Here is a 15301-nt window from a genome sequence, read left to right on the forward strand (position 1 = left end):
AAAGTCCATCACTTTGCGCATCTCTATTATGGCATTGCGCCGCTAACAAAGTGCTCAGCGGTATTTTGGGATGTTGATGAAAGTGCTTGTTGATATTTGCATTAGATTTAAAACTGTTTACGTAAACATATCAGCATAAACACGAGAAGCTGTTGGGATGCATGTTCATAATTGGTTGTAATTAGATAAATAGTTTTATTTATTAAAGTCGTGCGTCCACGAACACGTGAACACCATGATGGCCTTTTGACATACTTTTTTTCTCCTATTGATTAAAGCTTATATCAATGCATGTTTCATGACCTAAATTTCAGTCTCTATTTTGTGCTTACATCAGTTATTGGCCACTCGTGACATCTGAAAAATATTCTTAAGAAGTAATGCGACTATTGCCCATACTCTTTCCTATTATAGCATTCAAATGCTCTCATTTGAGAGAGAGAGAGAGAGAGAGAGAGAGAGAGAGAGAGAGAGAGAGAGAGAGAGAGAGAGAGAGAGAGAGAGAGAGAGAGAGAGAGAGATTTTAAGCGTATACCAATCAATAAAAATAATTTCAATGCATTTATCCTTTCGAAAGAGTTTAGTTTTGTGTAAGATACCTCACGCTATTAACAATTAATAGGGTTGCTTTTTTAAAGTCTGTGAGATCTTCATTTTCTTGTACATGTAAATTTGTGTGCTCATCACTGACAAATATGTATGAAAGTGGTTTTTATCTTTTCATGTTATAGAATTATATTAGAACGTCTCGAATTTTTAGACAGAATGATAGATGTACTAATTTCAAACTTGAGAGCGATTCTTTTGACTTTCAATGAAAATATTACAATTGAGCAAAGTTAACTCCTACTCATATTTGTCTTAATTATTAATAAATACTTCTTCAAACAATGATAGAAATTAATGAAACTTGTAAATTTAGGTCTTTAATATATTAATACAGTTCATTGAAAGTATATTATTCAAATTGATTAAACCTGTAAAATGTATTGGATATTAGAGAGGATTTTTATTTTGTAAAATTTATTTTGAATTACATGTAGTTCTTTGTAAAATTCCAGCTTGTTTTTACATCATACTGCGTGTCTATAAAAACGTACAATGTTTTTATGGACAATAATGTAGACGTCAAAATGATCAGATTTATAAGAATTGAGACGTACAGAACAAAAGCTTTTGAGGAAAGCTGCATGTTGTAGAAAATATGACAGGGGTGCAAATTTTCAGGTTAGTTGTATAGAGATAAGATAAGTTGTTTTTGTTTGTGTTTAATCAGCTTTTGTCAACAAGATAACATAATACCGATTAAGATAGTTCAACAATGCACGATAAATCTGATGAGGATGGGAGAGCATTCCTCTGTAATAGATAATAAAAGTGTTATATTTATATATAGTGTAACATCATTATTAAAACCAAAAACTTGAAATTATCTACTGTGTTCAGCTTTGGCTACTGCAATACGTTGAGGCTGTACTTGATATTCGTTTAATTTTTTTATATGGTTGAAAAAAGATCGATCTATATCATGAAGGTGTTTTTTTTTCAAATGACATTCATATATTTTATCTGGTGCGAGTTCGTTAAACTCATTCTCTTTCTTATTTAAGTGGCTAGTATCGTTGAGATTTTTGATAGTCATATTCATTTAAAGAAGAGTTTTTAAAACATGTTTTCAAATTTTGTGATTTTTTTCCTGTTTTCAACGGTGACAATAATCGTTCCAAGAATTTAAATTTCATTTCTCTATCTGTTGCTAATCTAATTAAATCTGAACCTTGATCGGAATTTTAATTAAACGTATATTCATGTACATGGATTAAATCAATATCAGCTGAAAGTATTTATGTCTCTGTTCAGAATAATTTTAGCTCAGTTAAAACGATCGACCGACTGTTGGTAGTGTATTACGTATAGGGAGCGTGCTTTTTGAATTAATCATGCTATAAAGGAGTGTTAAATTTAATAAAAAAAAAGGAAATATTTAAATTATATTATATATAAGGCTGGCATTTGCGTTATCTTTTTGGACCAAGTTCTTTTAAGGTACTTCACTACAACCAGACTTATACTTTTTAGTACTCTACGTCACAAGATGGCGATTTAAATGTTTATATCATTCGATTCTGTTCTATATCGTCGTTGCTCAGTGGTTAAAGTATTAGGCTTCTGGACCGCAGATCATGAGTTCGAATCCGCCTGGAGCTTTTGTTCATGTTTACTGAATTAAATTTTCGAAAATGTAATTTTTCATCCAAAATTGCACATTTTTGGCTTATTTGACTTAAATACTTCTTATCCATTATGATATCTATCATAATCAAGTAATTTTCAGCTGATTTGAGAAAACATTTCAAGGTGTAGTGAGCCAACTTAAAGTTAAAAGTGCGCGAATGATCCTCGGATCGAATTAACAAAGATTGTTATGAAATTAAACTTCCGCTTTGTAGACGATATCAAGTAATCAACGACCTTAGGTCCTTTTACTAAGTTAAAAATATTAATGACTGTCTTGTTCATGCAATTTTAACATAAATTACTGTAAAATGTCATTCCTATATTTAGAGAGAAATTTAACACAAAATTCTAGCTTATGTCTTAATAAATGTTAATAATTGCTGCACGTGGTCAACTTTATCGCACTTCACAGAAAGGGTGGTAAAAGTTGCACTGATGTTACGAGATACATCTATATAGTGTGTGTGGTAAGTGGCAATTTTTCGTAGCATTTGATATGTATATCATTATGGTTAGTTAAGTTCCCTGTGAACTTTAGCTGTCTCATGTTATTGTTAGGTGATTGAAATTTTGAGATATTTCCTCTATGGGAAAAGTATGTCCAACCTGCTAAATCATGTTAATGTTGCTGCAAATCTATACTATAGATCTTCTGAAAAATTCAGATTATTAGATTGAACTAGAGCTATAGTACATCACATAAAAAAACTTGAAATTCATGATTCCAAAAACTTTCCCTGCTTTTGAACTTAAGCCTGTAAAAAAAATTGTGTGTTTAGGGTAACACTGATGAAATAATAGGTTAGGTAGGTAGATATTTTTATTTATTTTATTATGTTTTTTCTGCGTGAATTCCATGCGTCATATTTAAAATGGGTTTTTAATAGAAATAATATAAAAATCACAATCTGAATCGGATAAAAACAGACGTCTAAAAATGGTAGGATTGGGGCATTTTTGTAGGTTCCGGGTCGGGTTAGCCTATACGTGCAACTTTTTTTTTAGGCCTTATGAATAATATTTAATACTGTAATGGGATGGGAGAGATAATGACAGACAGGGCTGGGATTTGAAAACGAGCCCCTTGTATCAATAGTCAGGTGCCTACCAACTGAGCTATCTGTGGCTGGTCGTTCTTCAGACATTTCCAATCTGATGTTGTTTTACCAGCCTCTGAATACTGTGTATTTTAAAAAAACATTCACCAGCCTCATTAAGTGAAGAGATGTGGTTTGTTTACAGGTGAAAATGGTGACTGAAGATACCAACTATTTAGGTTTGGTGAGAGTGTTTACAAGTTAATCTGAGGCAAGCAAAGAGATCAATTTGTAAGATTAATAAGTCCTAAATTGGCACATGTTTTTGTGCATCGCAGATTGCTGGATTTTAGCATATTAGGAACTTTACCTCTTCAGCCTGTTGACAAAAAATTTCCTGTTAAAATTACAGATCTCTGCCTAGTTTTAAGATTATCTGTAGACTTTCATCAATTTAAAATATTAATTTTTATTCTGCTTAGGGTAGATCCTCGCCACATTTTAATCAAGACTAAAGGTTAATGTGGTCTTTTTGATAGTATACTGCATAACCCATAATTTTCGTTAAAAATGATCTAATTTTCACTTTTTTTTCAGATGAATCTCTTTTAAATCGAAAATGATTGAATATGTAGATATTATATCCTGTAAGTTTTTTTGTATAAGAAACTTTTTAAAATGCATAAATGACTGATCCAAATTAAAAATGCTACACATTTTCACATAGGACTATGTGCGGTATTATGCATTTTTTGCCCCCCAAATTAAAGTTTTATTACAAGCTTTAAAAATAAGATGGAAGATAGTTAAAATCGTATTGAAAATATGTGTGTAAAAGTTTATCACCAAAGTGACGTCATAATGTAGATATGACTCATGAAGATTGCTTTATTTTCATAAATTGATGTTTTGTAGCAAAATGTGGGTGTTTTCTGATGGTTTTTTGACTTGGAAACATCGAGCGCAGGCTTGCTCAAGTACCATTTTTTAGTATAAAGTGTATAATTATCTGAAGAAAAACATATGTTAAAATCGTACTTGAGCAGACCTGCACTCTATATTTCCGAATGCAAAATATAAAGCAAAAATGAGAATATTTTCGTTTGTTTGCACATTTGCGAGAATTAGGTCATTTGGATGACGTCATAGATAAACAGTGAATGCGCAATGTTGACTAAAATCAAGATTGAAGTGACAGGTGTCCACTGTACTATGATTTATGAAGATTTGATTTTTATACGATACTATTTAAAAATTGGAGGCAGATATTTGACCAAACCGCACGTAGTCCTTTCGTGATGCAAAAAGACCTGAATATACAGTATTCTATTGTATACACATACAGACAATTCAGATAAGGCCAAAATAAAGTTATTGTTTGGAATACTGAAAAAACCCCAGCTGTTAAAAATTTTATTAGCAAAAAATAGGATGGCCTTATAAGTATTGCAGTAAGAAATGTATGGCATGTCATTGTTTTTCTTTTTCTTTCAGATCAAGAACTATGCCTGGTCCAAGTAATCCAGGGCCATGGCCAAAAGATGTAGGTGTAGTTGCCATGGAGGTATACTTCCCATCACAATATGTGGACCAAGCCGAACTGGAAATATTCGACAAAGTTTCCACTGGAAAGTATACCATTGGTTTGGGACAAGCAAAAATGGGCTTCTGCTCAGATCGAGAAGACATAAATTCCCTTTGTTTGACAGTTGTGCAGAAACTTATCGAGAAAAATGACCTATCCTATAATGACATTGGGCGTCTCGAAGTGGGTACAGAAACTATTATAGATAAGTCAAAGAGTACCAAAACAGTACTGATGCAGTTGTTTGAGAGCAGTGGTAATTACAGTGTTGAAGGAATAGACACGACGAATGCTTGCTTTGGTGGAACTTCAGCCTTGTTCAATGCAGTCAATTGGATAGAGTCTAGTTCTTGGGATGGTAAAATATTTAAACATTAAAAAAAAACGTGATATCACGAATCCATGAAATTTTATCCTAACTTTAGCCTTCTATAGACAAAAGAAATATGTACCTGTGACTGTGAAATTGACCATAAGATTAATATTGGTGGTACTCAAATTGCCAAATAATATATATTCTAAAAATCTTTTTTCTCTAGGAAGATATGCTTTGGTAGTTGCTGGGGACATTGCAGTTTATGCCACTGGGAATGCCCGCTGTACTGGGGGTGCAGGGGCGGTGGCCATGCTGATTGGGAGCGAGGCACCACTGGTGTTTGACAGAGGTGAGTTAATGTACAATGTTGAAGGATTGTGTTGTTCTTACATGAATTCAAATTCTCTAAGGAATATGTTTAGTTTTAGCACAGAATATTTTACATCACTCTTATTTGGAATAGCTTGTAATTAATTTTATTAGCATTGAAATTGCTGATACGTATAAACTGTCTAAATTGTTATACACTATTTCTATGCAATTCATAAAAGTATCTTATTTCATTTTGACCCAAGTATATTACTGGTATCAAGTTATTAATGCTTCATTATATGTTGAAGTTATTTCATATAAAGACTGCACAATTTGTACATTCATATAGTTTTAATGTAAATTAAAGCAGATTAAGGAGATAAACTATATTAATCATCATATAAAAATCAAGTACATTGATGTAGTCATGCTAAGTTTTATTTTTTTAAAATGTTGATCTGAAGTACAGAAAGCATAAACAAGTTGTTTGTTACATGCAGTGTACTGGTAGTGAATACATCATATGAATTGATTACAGGATTCAGAGTCACTGGACCGATCCTTTGTGATATCATGATCTGTACCTATATTGTATCATCAATTCATCTGCTACTCATTAAACAAAGAGGATTGTGTTTATCAAGTAGGACTTGTGCGAGCAAGGTTGTAAGACTCAAAGTCCAGATTTTTCCCTCTCTCTCTCTCTCTCGCAGATGAAACAAGTTGAATGATTTGACTCCCATTCAAAGGCTGACCATCCCTTTGTGTGTTATACAACGTATCACAGATACCAAATTAGTAAAATCCTACTTAACCCATTTATTCATCTGAAATTTATTATCAAGTTGTTATGAAATATATCGCAATTCCTCTCAGCAATTTATTTATCTATAGAAAATTTTATAGGTTTCTTTGAAAGACAGCTTTTTCATAATAGGTGCATGACTTTGGATCACTAAATAAAAAATAATGTGGGTATCATAATATGTGTATGTTATATGTAGCACATTGAGCAAATCTCTGGAACATTTTAGACTTTTAATATTTGGTTTTCTTTTTAACCGGGTTTTCCTATGGAAAAATCCGGTTATTAAAATGGTGAAAATGGCAGGCGGGTCGGTGGGTGGGCGGCTGCCAAAGGGTTCCCTCATTGTACAGATAACTCCTCCTACAGTTTTCAAGATAGGAAGTTGTTTTTTTGCAGATCTATTGTACATATATCAAGAGGTGTGAATTTTGCTAGAATTTTGATTTCTGATAATTTATGAAAAAAATTCCAGATTTTGAACTTGGTCATTTTTTGGCAAAATATTGCATATGAGTACTCCTTTTCACTGGATACGGTAGGTTGTGTTTATTAATTCAGGGTTGACATGGATTATGGATACAGTTCACATTTAAAAGATAACCCGGTTTGCTGTCACATTGACAGCTTTTCACTTGTTCAAAGTTACTCTCTGCTTGTTTCTTATGGAATGAATAACTTACCGCTAAACAAAATTTTGTTCAATTAGCAACCCAATCAACAAAAAACTGTATGCCTTTCAAAACACTGGTACATTAAGTTAATATTGATATATATGAAGCTAATTCTCATTTTGTGGTCAGTAACTTCTATGTACATCTATATGTACAATATGACCAATAATTCGGTCAGTTTATAACCTTTCTTTAAGTTCATGTGATTCGTGCTCCAGGTTCACAGAGTTCATACATCTGATATGTGGTATTGTGTTTATTTCCTTAGCTGAAAGTGCTAGCACTTTGAAATAACAAGTGGGTACTTATCATTTGTCATAACAAACCTCATGCTGGTAGGCATTTCTTACAAAAGTACTTTAATATTCAGAGTGTGACCAATGTTTTTGTTTAAGTAAACCATATTGATATTTATCATGTGCTGTTATTATGAAATATATGTGCTGTATGCTCCCTGTTTTCACTCATTTGACCATTACATAAATGGGATAATAAAAAAAGACAGGTTACACCCGAACATCAGGGGGAAAAAATCTGCTTTATGGATAAAATACCAAGTCAAGGTTATTATGTGATAATTTTGATAAGATAACATATAGATCAAAGATAAATAGGACACTAGATGGAGCTTGTGTTTGTGATGTCATCAAGTTCATCATCTTCAGATAGCCTTGAAGTTCTATCTATATGAGGAGATCGATCATCAAAAAAAAGTGATAATATAATTTTTCAAATGCCATGTACCAATAAGGGCATATATAGAATTGACATATTTGTTTTATTTGCTGACTGTCTGTCTGTCAGCCAGTCTGTCTGTCTGTCTGGCCTGTTTTTTAAGGGGGAAAGTTCAGTAAAACTTGCATGCCTTAATTTATACAGTCACGACTTACATGCTTAAACGATGTGGGAAGTTTTTACAGCAAATAGAATACTGACCTGCTGTCACCCTAAAGGGCATTAAGTAAGAGCAGTTTGAAATGTAACATACAACCATTTATGAGTTTAATCTAGAAAAATAGCACTAAATTTGACATGCTCAGGAGAGTTATCTCAGTATCTGTAAGGATTTTCATTTCTCCACTGAGTATTTTTTTCAGATATTTTATATGAAAAATGATCAGCAGTTGACAGTGTATGAACAATAAATCACAAATTTGATTCTGATCATGAATTTTTATAACTTACAATTATGAATGCAGTTTGTGAGTGTAGAAGTAACACATTGAAAATTTTTGATTGTTTTTTGCTTCTATAATGTTGATGTTACCCTATTTTATACATTTTAAGTTTTTTCTGTGTACATGTAGTGATATATATATATAATTACATAATCTGCTGATACAAGTTAAATACTTTTCCTGCAGTGCAAGATTATCTCATATCATGTCATTTCATTGTTTAAATGAAATATGCTTACATGTATATACACATTAACATGCAAGTCAAAAGTGACTATCAGTAATTTATGAAAAGTGCTGTTTGTATCATTTGATATATATCATATCTTAGATATTAATAGATAACAGATAAAAACTGTTTGTATTTCGTAAGGTTCTGTAAATATACTTGACCTTAAGTATCATTGGGTGGTACGTCATACCAGTTTTTAACTTTCGATCCTATCAGGGTTTTAACATTTTGGATTACTGTGCATCTGCAAAGTCATTTTAATGATGATAAATACATAGTTGGGAAAAAAACCAAAAGCAAATTAATGAATTCATGTACTGAAATTGTTTATGAACAACAAATTATCATGTTTGTCCATATTATGTTAAATATCACATAAAAAATCAAAACCTTTTAGGGTGGGAAAAAAGTTATACAAAAATTGCAAAAAAAATTGAAATATGTATTTAATATTTATTTATTCAAGTTTATAAAATTCTTATGTGTGTGAGTAATGTGTATGTTAATTGTTAAGTAATAAAGACATCTTGTCTAGCATTTCAAATACATGTACCATACATTTACCAGGGACAGTCCATAAAGAGCCCAAGATGTTTTCAATTTTGATGAATTGCAGTGTTTGTGAATTGAACTTCTTATGTTCACCACGATCTCCAAAGATGGTCACAAACACTGAACAATGATTTTATAAGGGGTTTTATGAATCCTCTTTAAAAAAATAAACGTTACAGAATCTTTTGTTTTCATTTGACTATTTATAGACAAAAGGTCTCAAGTTGACTATCATTATTTGGTACAATATATGTTTTGATTTGCAAAAGAAAAGTGCATGGTGACAATTTTGAAAGTTTAACTTCCAGGATTACCATCTGTGCAGTACTTTGATAAGTTACTAAAATTTGAACTTTAAGAATGCCTTGCGAAGATTCTTGAATGTATATTTCCAGGAGTGAGAAGCATTTATATGCAGCATGCCTACGACTTCTACAAGCCCAACATGGACTCGGAATACCCAGTTGTGGATGGGAAACTGTCAGTCAAGTGTTATTTACATGCCTTGGACAAGTGCTATCAGGCGTACACTGAAAAAGCAACTCAGACAGGGATTAAAGGTACATGTAATATTGGTGTCAGCTTGGGACCACTTCAATGCATCAAGAAATTTATGTAACTTGAAGATGTTGATGCTTGTTAATTGAGGAGGATGCTGTTGCCCTTTGAGTTGTGCTGTTGGACTTTGATCCCGAGGAAGATTTTACTTTGTCTTCTCCCAGTTGGGACTTTCATTGACCTTCTATACATTTCACAATCTTATAACCATTGCTCTTTTCTTAAAAGGCACTTGACATACATTTTTAAAAATGTGATCTAATATTTCCAAGCTTAAATTATATTTATGAAATGTATATGAGGGGTAAACAAGTATTCATGCCCAAGAGAATATTCCTTTTACTTAGGGTATAAAAATTTAAATGCATAATGAGTACAATGCTGATTTTTTTTTTGACAAAAGGAAAGGAAGATAACCTCATCAATTCATCAGACGCATTTGTTTTTCACTCTCCATACTGTAAATTGGTGCAGAAATCGTTTGCTAGAATTTTCCTAAATGACTTTCTTCAAGAACCCTCACCAGACTTCTCTGGGAGATATGCTGGTCTGGAATCTTTGAGGTAACATTAACAAGATTAACCTGTTAAAGGGGCATGGTCACGATTTTGGTTCAAAATTATTTTTCCGATTCTAATGTTAACAATGCTTCAGTAAGGCATTTTTTGATAGACAACCAAAATTTGAGTGTCATTCATTGAGTTATAAGCGAGTTACAGAGCATGCAATTCTTTGCTATGTAAACAAAGCTCTTGTTTACATTTTGAATGTTGAAGTGGATATTCCAGTTTTAGACCTTATGCTTAAAATGAATAAAAAAAATAGACAAATAAGCTTGAAAAATTTTTTTTGTAGTATATTGAACCTACGTAAACAAAAACTGGGCACGAGCCTTGTTTACATGATAAAGAATTGTGAGCCCCGTATCTTGCTTATAACTCTACGAGTGGCTCTCAAATTTCATTTGATCATTAGAAATGCATTTATAAAGCATTGTAAATAATAAAAACAGAAAAATAAGTTTTGACCGAAATCGTGACCATGTCCCTTTAATAAATGACAGGAACATTAGGAAAATACAATCAGTGTATTACATGCAACATCTGTTTTTCAAGGGCATTGGTATTTTTTTACTTTTTATTGAGCAGTAATTTTGGGGTTCAAATATTGAAAAGAATTTTTACTTGGTGTCAATATATGAAATAATATCCTGCCTATATAATTTTAAAATTCTGTAGCATAAAAATGCTTATCATTTGTTTTTTCCTAAATTCACTCAGTAACAATAAGATCAATATCTCGCATTCAATTTCTATGGGGATTAAAAAGATAAATAAATCTGTACACATATATTATTTTTAGAAAATAAAGTCTTGATTATAACTGGAACAGGTTGAGCAAGCAAATTTTAAAACACTCAAATGCACTTTAATTTGTTTGCTTACTAATGAAAATTTACATATTCCTATGTATTTTAAACGATAATGATTTAATGATTAGATAAACTATATATACAGTTATGTACACTGGTACAGACCGACCTAAGGCTATGTTACAAATTTTATAGGTAATACCTATTAGGTATAATGTATCAGTAATCACAACGGACCACAATAACATATTCTATGTACCGATAATGTTCTGTAGTGCACATACAATAAATACCGGTACATTATAGTAACTTGGCAAAAGGATAAATTTATTTTATAATTTGTCGCAAAAAAATTTTCCTCACATGTACATTTATATTATATTTTGCTGTAGGAATTTGAAGCTGGAGGAGAGTTATTTTGACCGCGATGCAGAGAAAGCACTGATGGCAGCCAGTAACTCGTTGTTTACACTGAAAACCAAGCCCTCCTTGTTGCTAGCCAATCAAGTGGGGAACATGTACACACCCTCTGTGTACGGAGGATTAGCTTCCTATTTACTGAGGTAAAATTGGGGAGGAAAAAACTCCCCCCTGGTGTAAATTATAAGAGCTTTACCTTTAGATATGCAGAAAGTGATATCATATAAACCCTTGATGGGGTTAACTGCTTTGCATATCAACAAGGTTAGATGCTTTGTTTGCCCATGGTTATAATCTGAAATATACATGTATTTTAAAGTATATTGGGTAGAAACTATTGTGTAGAAACTATAAATATTTAATATAATATTTAGACTATATTTTAGAAATCTATTTTTGATAGAAGTACAGCTTGTACATTGGTTTGATTTTTTTTTACTTCTGATACATAATGCAATTATATTCCTTAGCTCACAGTTTTATTTTTTGTTTTTTCAGTGCTTCACCATCAGAATTAGTGGGACACAGAATTGTGCTATTTTCCTACGGCTCTGGACTAGCCTCGGCCATGTTCTCTATAAAAATTACTAAAGACTTGGGACCAAAGTTAAATAAACTTTTAGAAAATCTGTCCAATATTTCAAAGAATTTACAGAACAGAGTGAAAGTGTCACCAGAAGAGTTCGATAAAACCATGAAACTACGAGAGGAAACACATAACAGAGGTGTGTACATGACAATTTTATATAAAATTATTAATCATATGTTAAACTGTATATTATAATACTTAAAATACATGTACTTACAATAATTATGACTAGAATATAATCATTTGATGTACTGAAAATTATTTTTGTTGGAATCGTATTCTGTAGATAAAACTAAAATCATTCTGTGTTTATAATTAAGAAACAAAATAAACTTTACCCCGGATTATATTTTGTTCTTGATGTGTGCCAAGTGAGTTCTGTATAGCTAATATACACCTACTTGCCCACTGCAGCCCCCTACACCCCTGTGGGGTCTACTGAGGGACTGTTTCCTGGGACCTGGTTCCTGACCGAGGTTGACTCAATGCACAGAAGGAAGTATGACAGAGTACCACTAGTCCAAATACCCAACGGAAATCTACAACAGACAGGTAGTGTCTTACCTGTATTCTCTCTATAGTAGTATTTTACCTGTTATGTGTCGCCCATAGTTTTTTTTTTACCTGTAATGTCTAACCAGCAACCTGTAATCTGTTGCCTGTAATCTTTTACAGGTGTAATACAAATCTTTTAGCTGTAATCTTTTACCTTAAACCCTTGCCTGTATTTTTTTACCTTTTACCAGTAATCTCTTTTCTATAAACTCCTACTTGCAATGTTTTACCTGTAATGTCTTACCTTTAAACTTTACCTTTAAATGCCTTACTTGACATGTGTTTTATACTGAATGTTGTCAATGATTTTTGAGTTGTCATTCCTTAAGTGTTCTCAAAATATGACAAAAATTAGGTTTTTGATCTGCTCCAAGTAGAAAGCTACACAAAGCGATCTACTTGGAACAGATCAAAGATCTAATTTTAATTAGAATGATCTTCTCAAAAGAATGTTTAACAAATATTGAATTATTAATTTGAATGGTATACATGTATTAAAAAGGATAGATGCAGAAATAATATACATGTATTAAAAAGGATAGATACAGAAATAATATAATAAATACGAGGGTTGTTCGGAAATTATTGAGACATTTTCTCTAATTCGTTTAGTAAAAAAGATAAACTCTTGAAATTTTACGAAAACGTAAATCAGGATAGAGTTTATCAATGTGAAAAGTTTCTTGTTCATTGCATGAATAGATCATTCCTAGTAAGCTGACCAACGTGCCTTCGTCCTGTAACCCAGCGCAACCGCAAACTTTTCGCAACGTCATTTTAACGCTTCTTATTGCTCCCGTGTTTTAAACACCTTACAAACGAACTGAAATAAGAATTATTCTTTATTTCTCATCTTTTGTTTTAATTTCAAGATGTCATCATTTACATTTTCTCTCATTCTTGTTTTTTTTAGAGAAAAAATCAAGTTATTTTTACCCGAAAGTCTAATTACTGTGAATGTCTCCTGCAGTCATTTTTTTTTTTTTTTTACATATTCTAGAACTGTTGACAACAGTTAGTGTGTCAAAACTTGTTAATTAATCCCTTTGGCCTAATTCTAGTTAAACAATTAGTGAAAAAAAATATGATGAACTGAAGTTAAATACCTTGTCTTGTCATCGTATAGTTTTTTAGGCAATTTCGTGGCTTTAAAAGGTCTTCTTCTGAGATTTCCACCAGTTTGACGGTTTTCAATGCGCCGCCTTGACGTCAAAATTCGATGTAAAGTCGTTGTCAGATGTCTATTGTTTGGTAAATATATATGTACCATATCCGTATTTCAACTCAAACATCAGTGAAACTTAATCAACAGTTAGTCGCAAAGAATAGCAAAATGAACATATTTAATTTGATTTCTTTTATCATTAACTGTAATTCTACGGACACTTATAAAGTAGATGTTTAAGTTGTTTAATCCCCGAGTTCATGGCTGCGCCGGGTACCCCGACCACCGACTTGTTTATCTACTGTTGTAAACAAAATATTAAATATTCTTTTAATGTTACTTTGTTTTATTATTTGTTGGTGTTTCTTCAGTGTCTATGCCAATTTTCACCAAAATTCGTCTCTTAGAAAAGAAAATAATCGATTTGTTTCAATAATTTCCGAACAACCCTCGTACAGTCAAACTTCGTTATCTCGAACTAGATGAGACTGTTTAAAAACTTTGAGATATCTGAGTATTCGAGATATCAAGGGTAAAATGCTTAAAAAATAAGTGATTGGGACTAACAAATCACTACGACATCCATTGTATTTGAGATATGTGTTCGAAATATCAAAGTTCAACTGTACTATTGTTATATCTTGTTGGTTTAAAATCTTTACTTTTCTTTTTCAGGTGATGTGAAGTGACAAATGAAGTGTGTTATTTGATTGTCCCTCTAATTAAACATGTGAAATGCTATGGATGTAATATTTATATTGATTTACAGTATTTAGAAGCATATTTGTGAATGTTGTATGAGATACACAAAAAAATGCATTTTTAACCCTTTATCTGTATTGCTTATGCCTTTAGAATTGATTTTTTTTTTTCAAATGAATATATTTGTTATAATGCAATAAATTAAACTTGCAATTGAGTTGGTAAGTGTTGTTGTATAAACTTATTAACTTTTCTTATCTTTTTTTGCGGGGGCAAAGAAGAGTTTTCAAGATTCTCAATTGTACACTCACTTGAATGAAGCTTAAATATTTTAAATTTTTTCAATTAGAAAAGTTTATGATTTAAAACAACACAAAACTTCTTTTGATTTATTCATAGATGTATCAATTTTTAAGCATTTTGATTTGAGATAACAATTGTAAATTTTTTTTAAAGATATTATTAAATAAGACATGCTTATTAGTATTGCAGATTCTCTATTCACTATAAAAGCTTTTATTTTTAATCATAACAATGATTTAAACTTTATTATTACATAAAATTATACATAAGTGAGTATATTAATATAACCAAGGCAATGATTGATAAAACATATTGAAGATCGATTGTAATAAGGAGCGTAATCTGGCAACAGTAAGATTCAAATTAAATCAAGGCAACAGCGGACTATATTTGTCTAACAGGATGAAATGATGCTTTGCAAAGTCAAGCGATATGAAAGAAAGGTGCAAGTCCAGAAACAACACTACAGAAATCTGTCCTACGGTAAGTGTGACGACACTTTTCTCGTTCGTTCTCATTAACAATCCACAACATTTTCCGATTGGTCTCTTCATAATTTTGTGAAGGAAATTTCACTCATGGCGAAAATGCTTCAGCATCCATTGGCATCTTCTCCAACCCCATCCCTCCAAACTTACAGAAAAAACGACATGTTCATTACGTAATTCATCATATTTAAGGAGGCTGGGTTGTCAACAAATGACCTAT

At 31.8% G+C, this 15301-nt stretch overlaps 1 protein-coding gene across 2 annotated transcripts; it reads left to right on the forward strand.

The window, feature by feature from the left end:
* Positions 1–2423: 2423 nt before the first annotated feature.
* LOC128166345 (hydroxymethylglutaryl-CoA synthase 1-like) lies at positions 2424–14508 on the forward strand. 2 transcript variants are annotated; one of them, XM_052831448.1, is made up of 10 exons: positions 2424–2705; positions 3481–3546; positions 4770–5218; positions 5400–5525; positions 9325–9489; positions 9891–10050; positions 11252–11422; positions 11778–12004; positions 12283–12420; positions 14264–14508. In XM_052831448.1, the coding sequence occupies exons 3-10, from the start codon at positions 4780–4782 to the stop codon at positions 14275–14277; spliced, it is 1440 nt and encodes a 479-aa protein (XP_052687408.1). In that variant the 5' UTR covers positions 2424–2705; positions 3481–3546; positions 4770–4779; the 3' UTR covers positions 14278–14508. The 2 variants fall into 2 exon arrangements, with proteins under 2 accessions (XP_052687408.1, XP_052687407.1); XM_052831447.1 differs by lacking the exon at positions 3481–3546.
* The last annotated feature ends 793 nt before the right edge of the window (positions 14509–15301 follow it).

This window comes from Crassostrea angulata, chromosome 10 (assembly GCF_025612915.1).
Source record: "Crassostrea angulata isolate pt1a10 chromosome 10, ASM2561291v2, whole genome shotgun sequence".
NCBI classification, from domain to species: domain Eukaryota; kingdom Metazoa; phylum Mollusca; class Bivalvia; order Ostreida; family Ostreidae; genus Magallana; species Magallana angulata.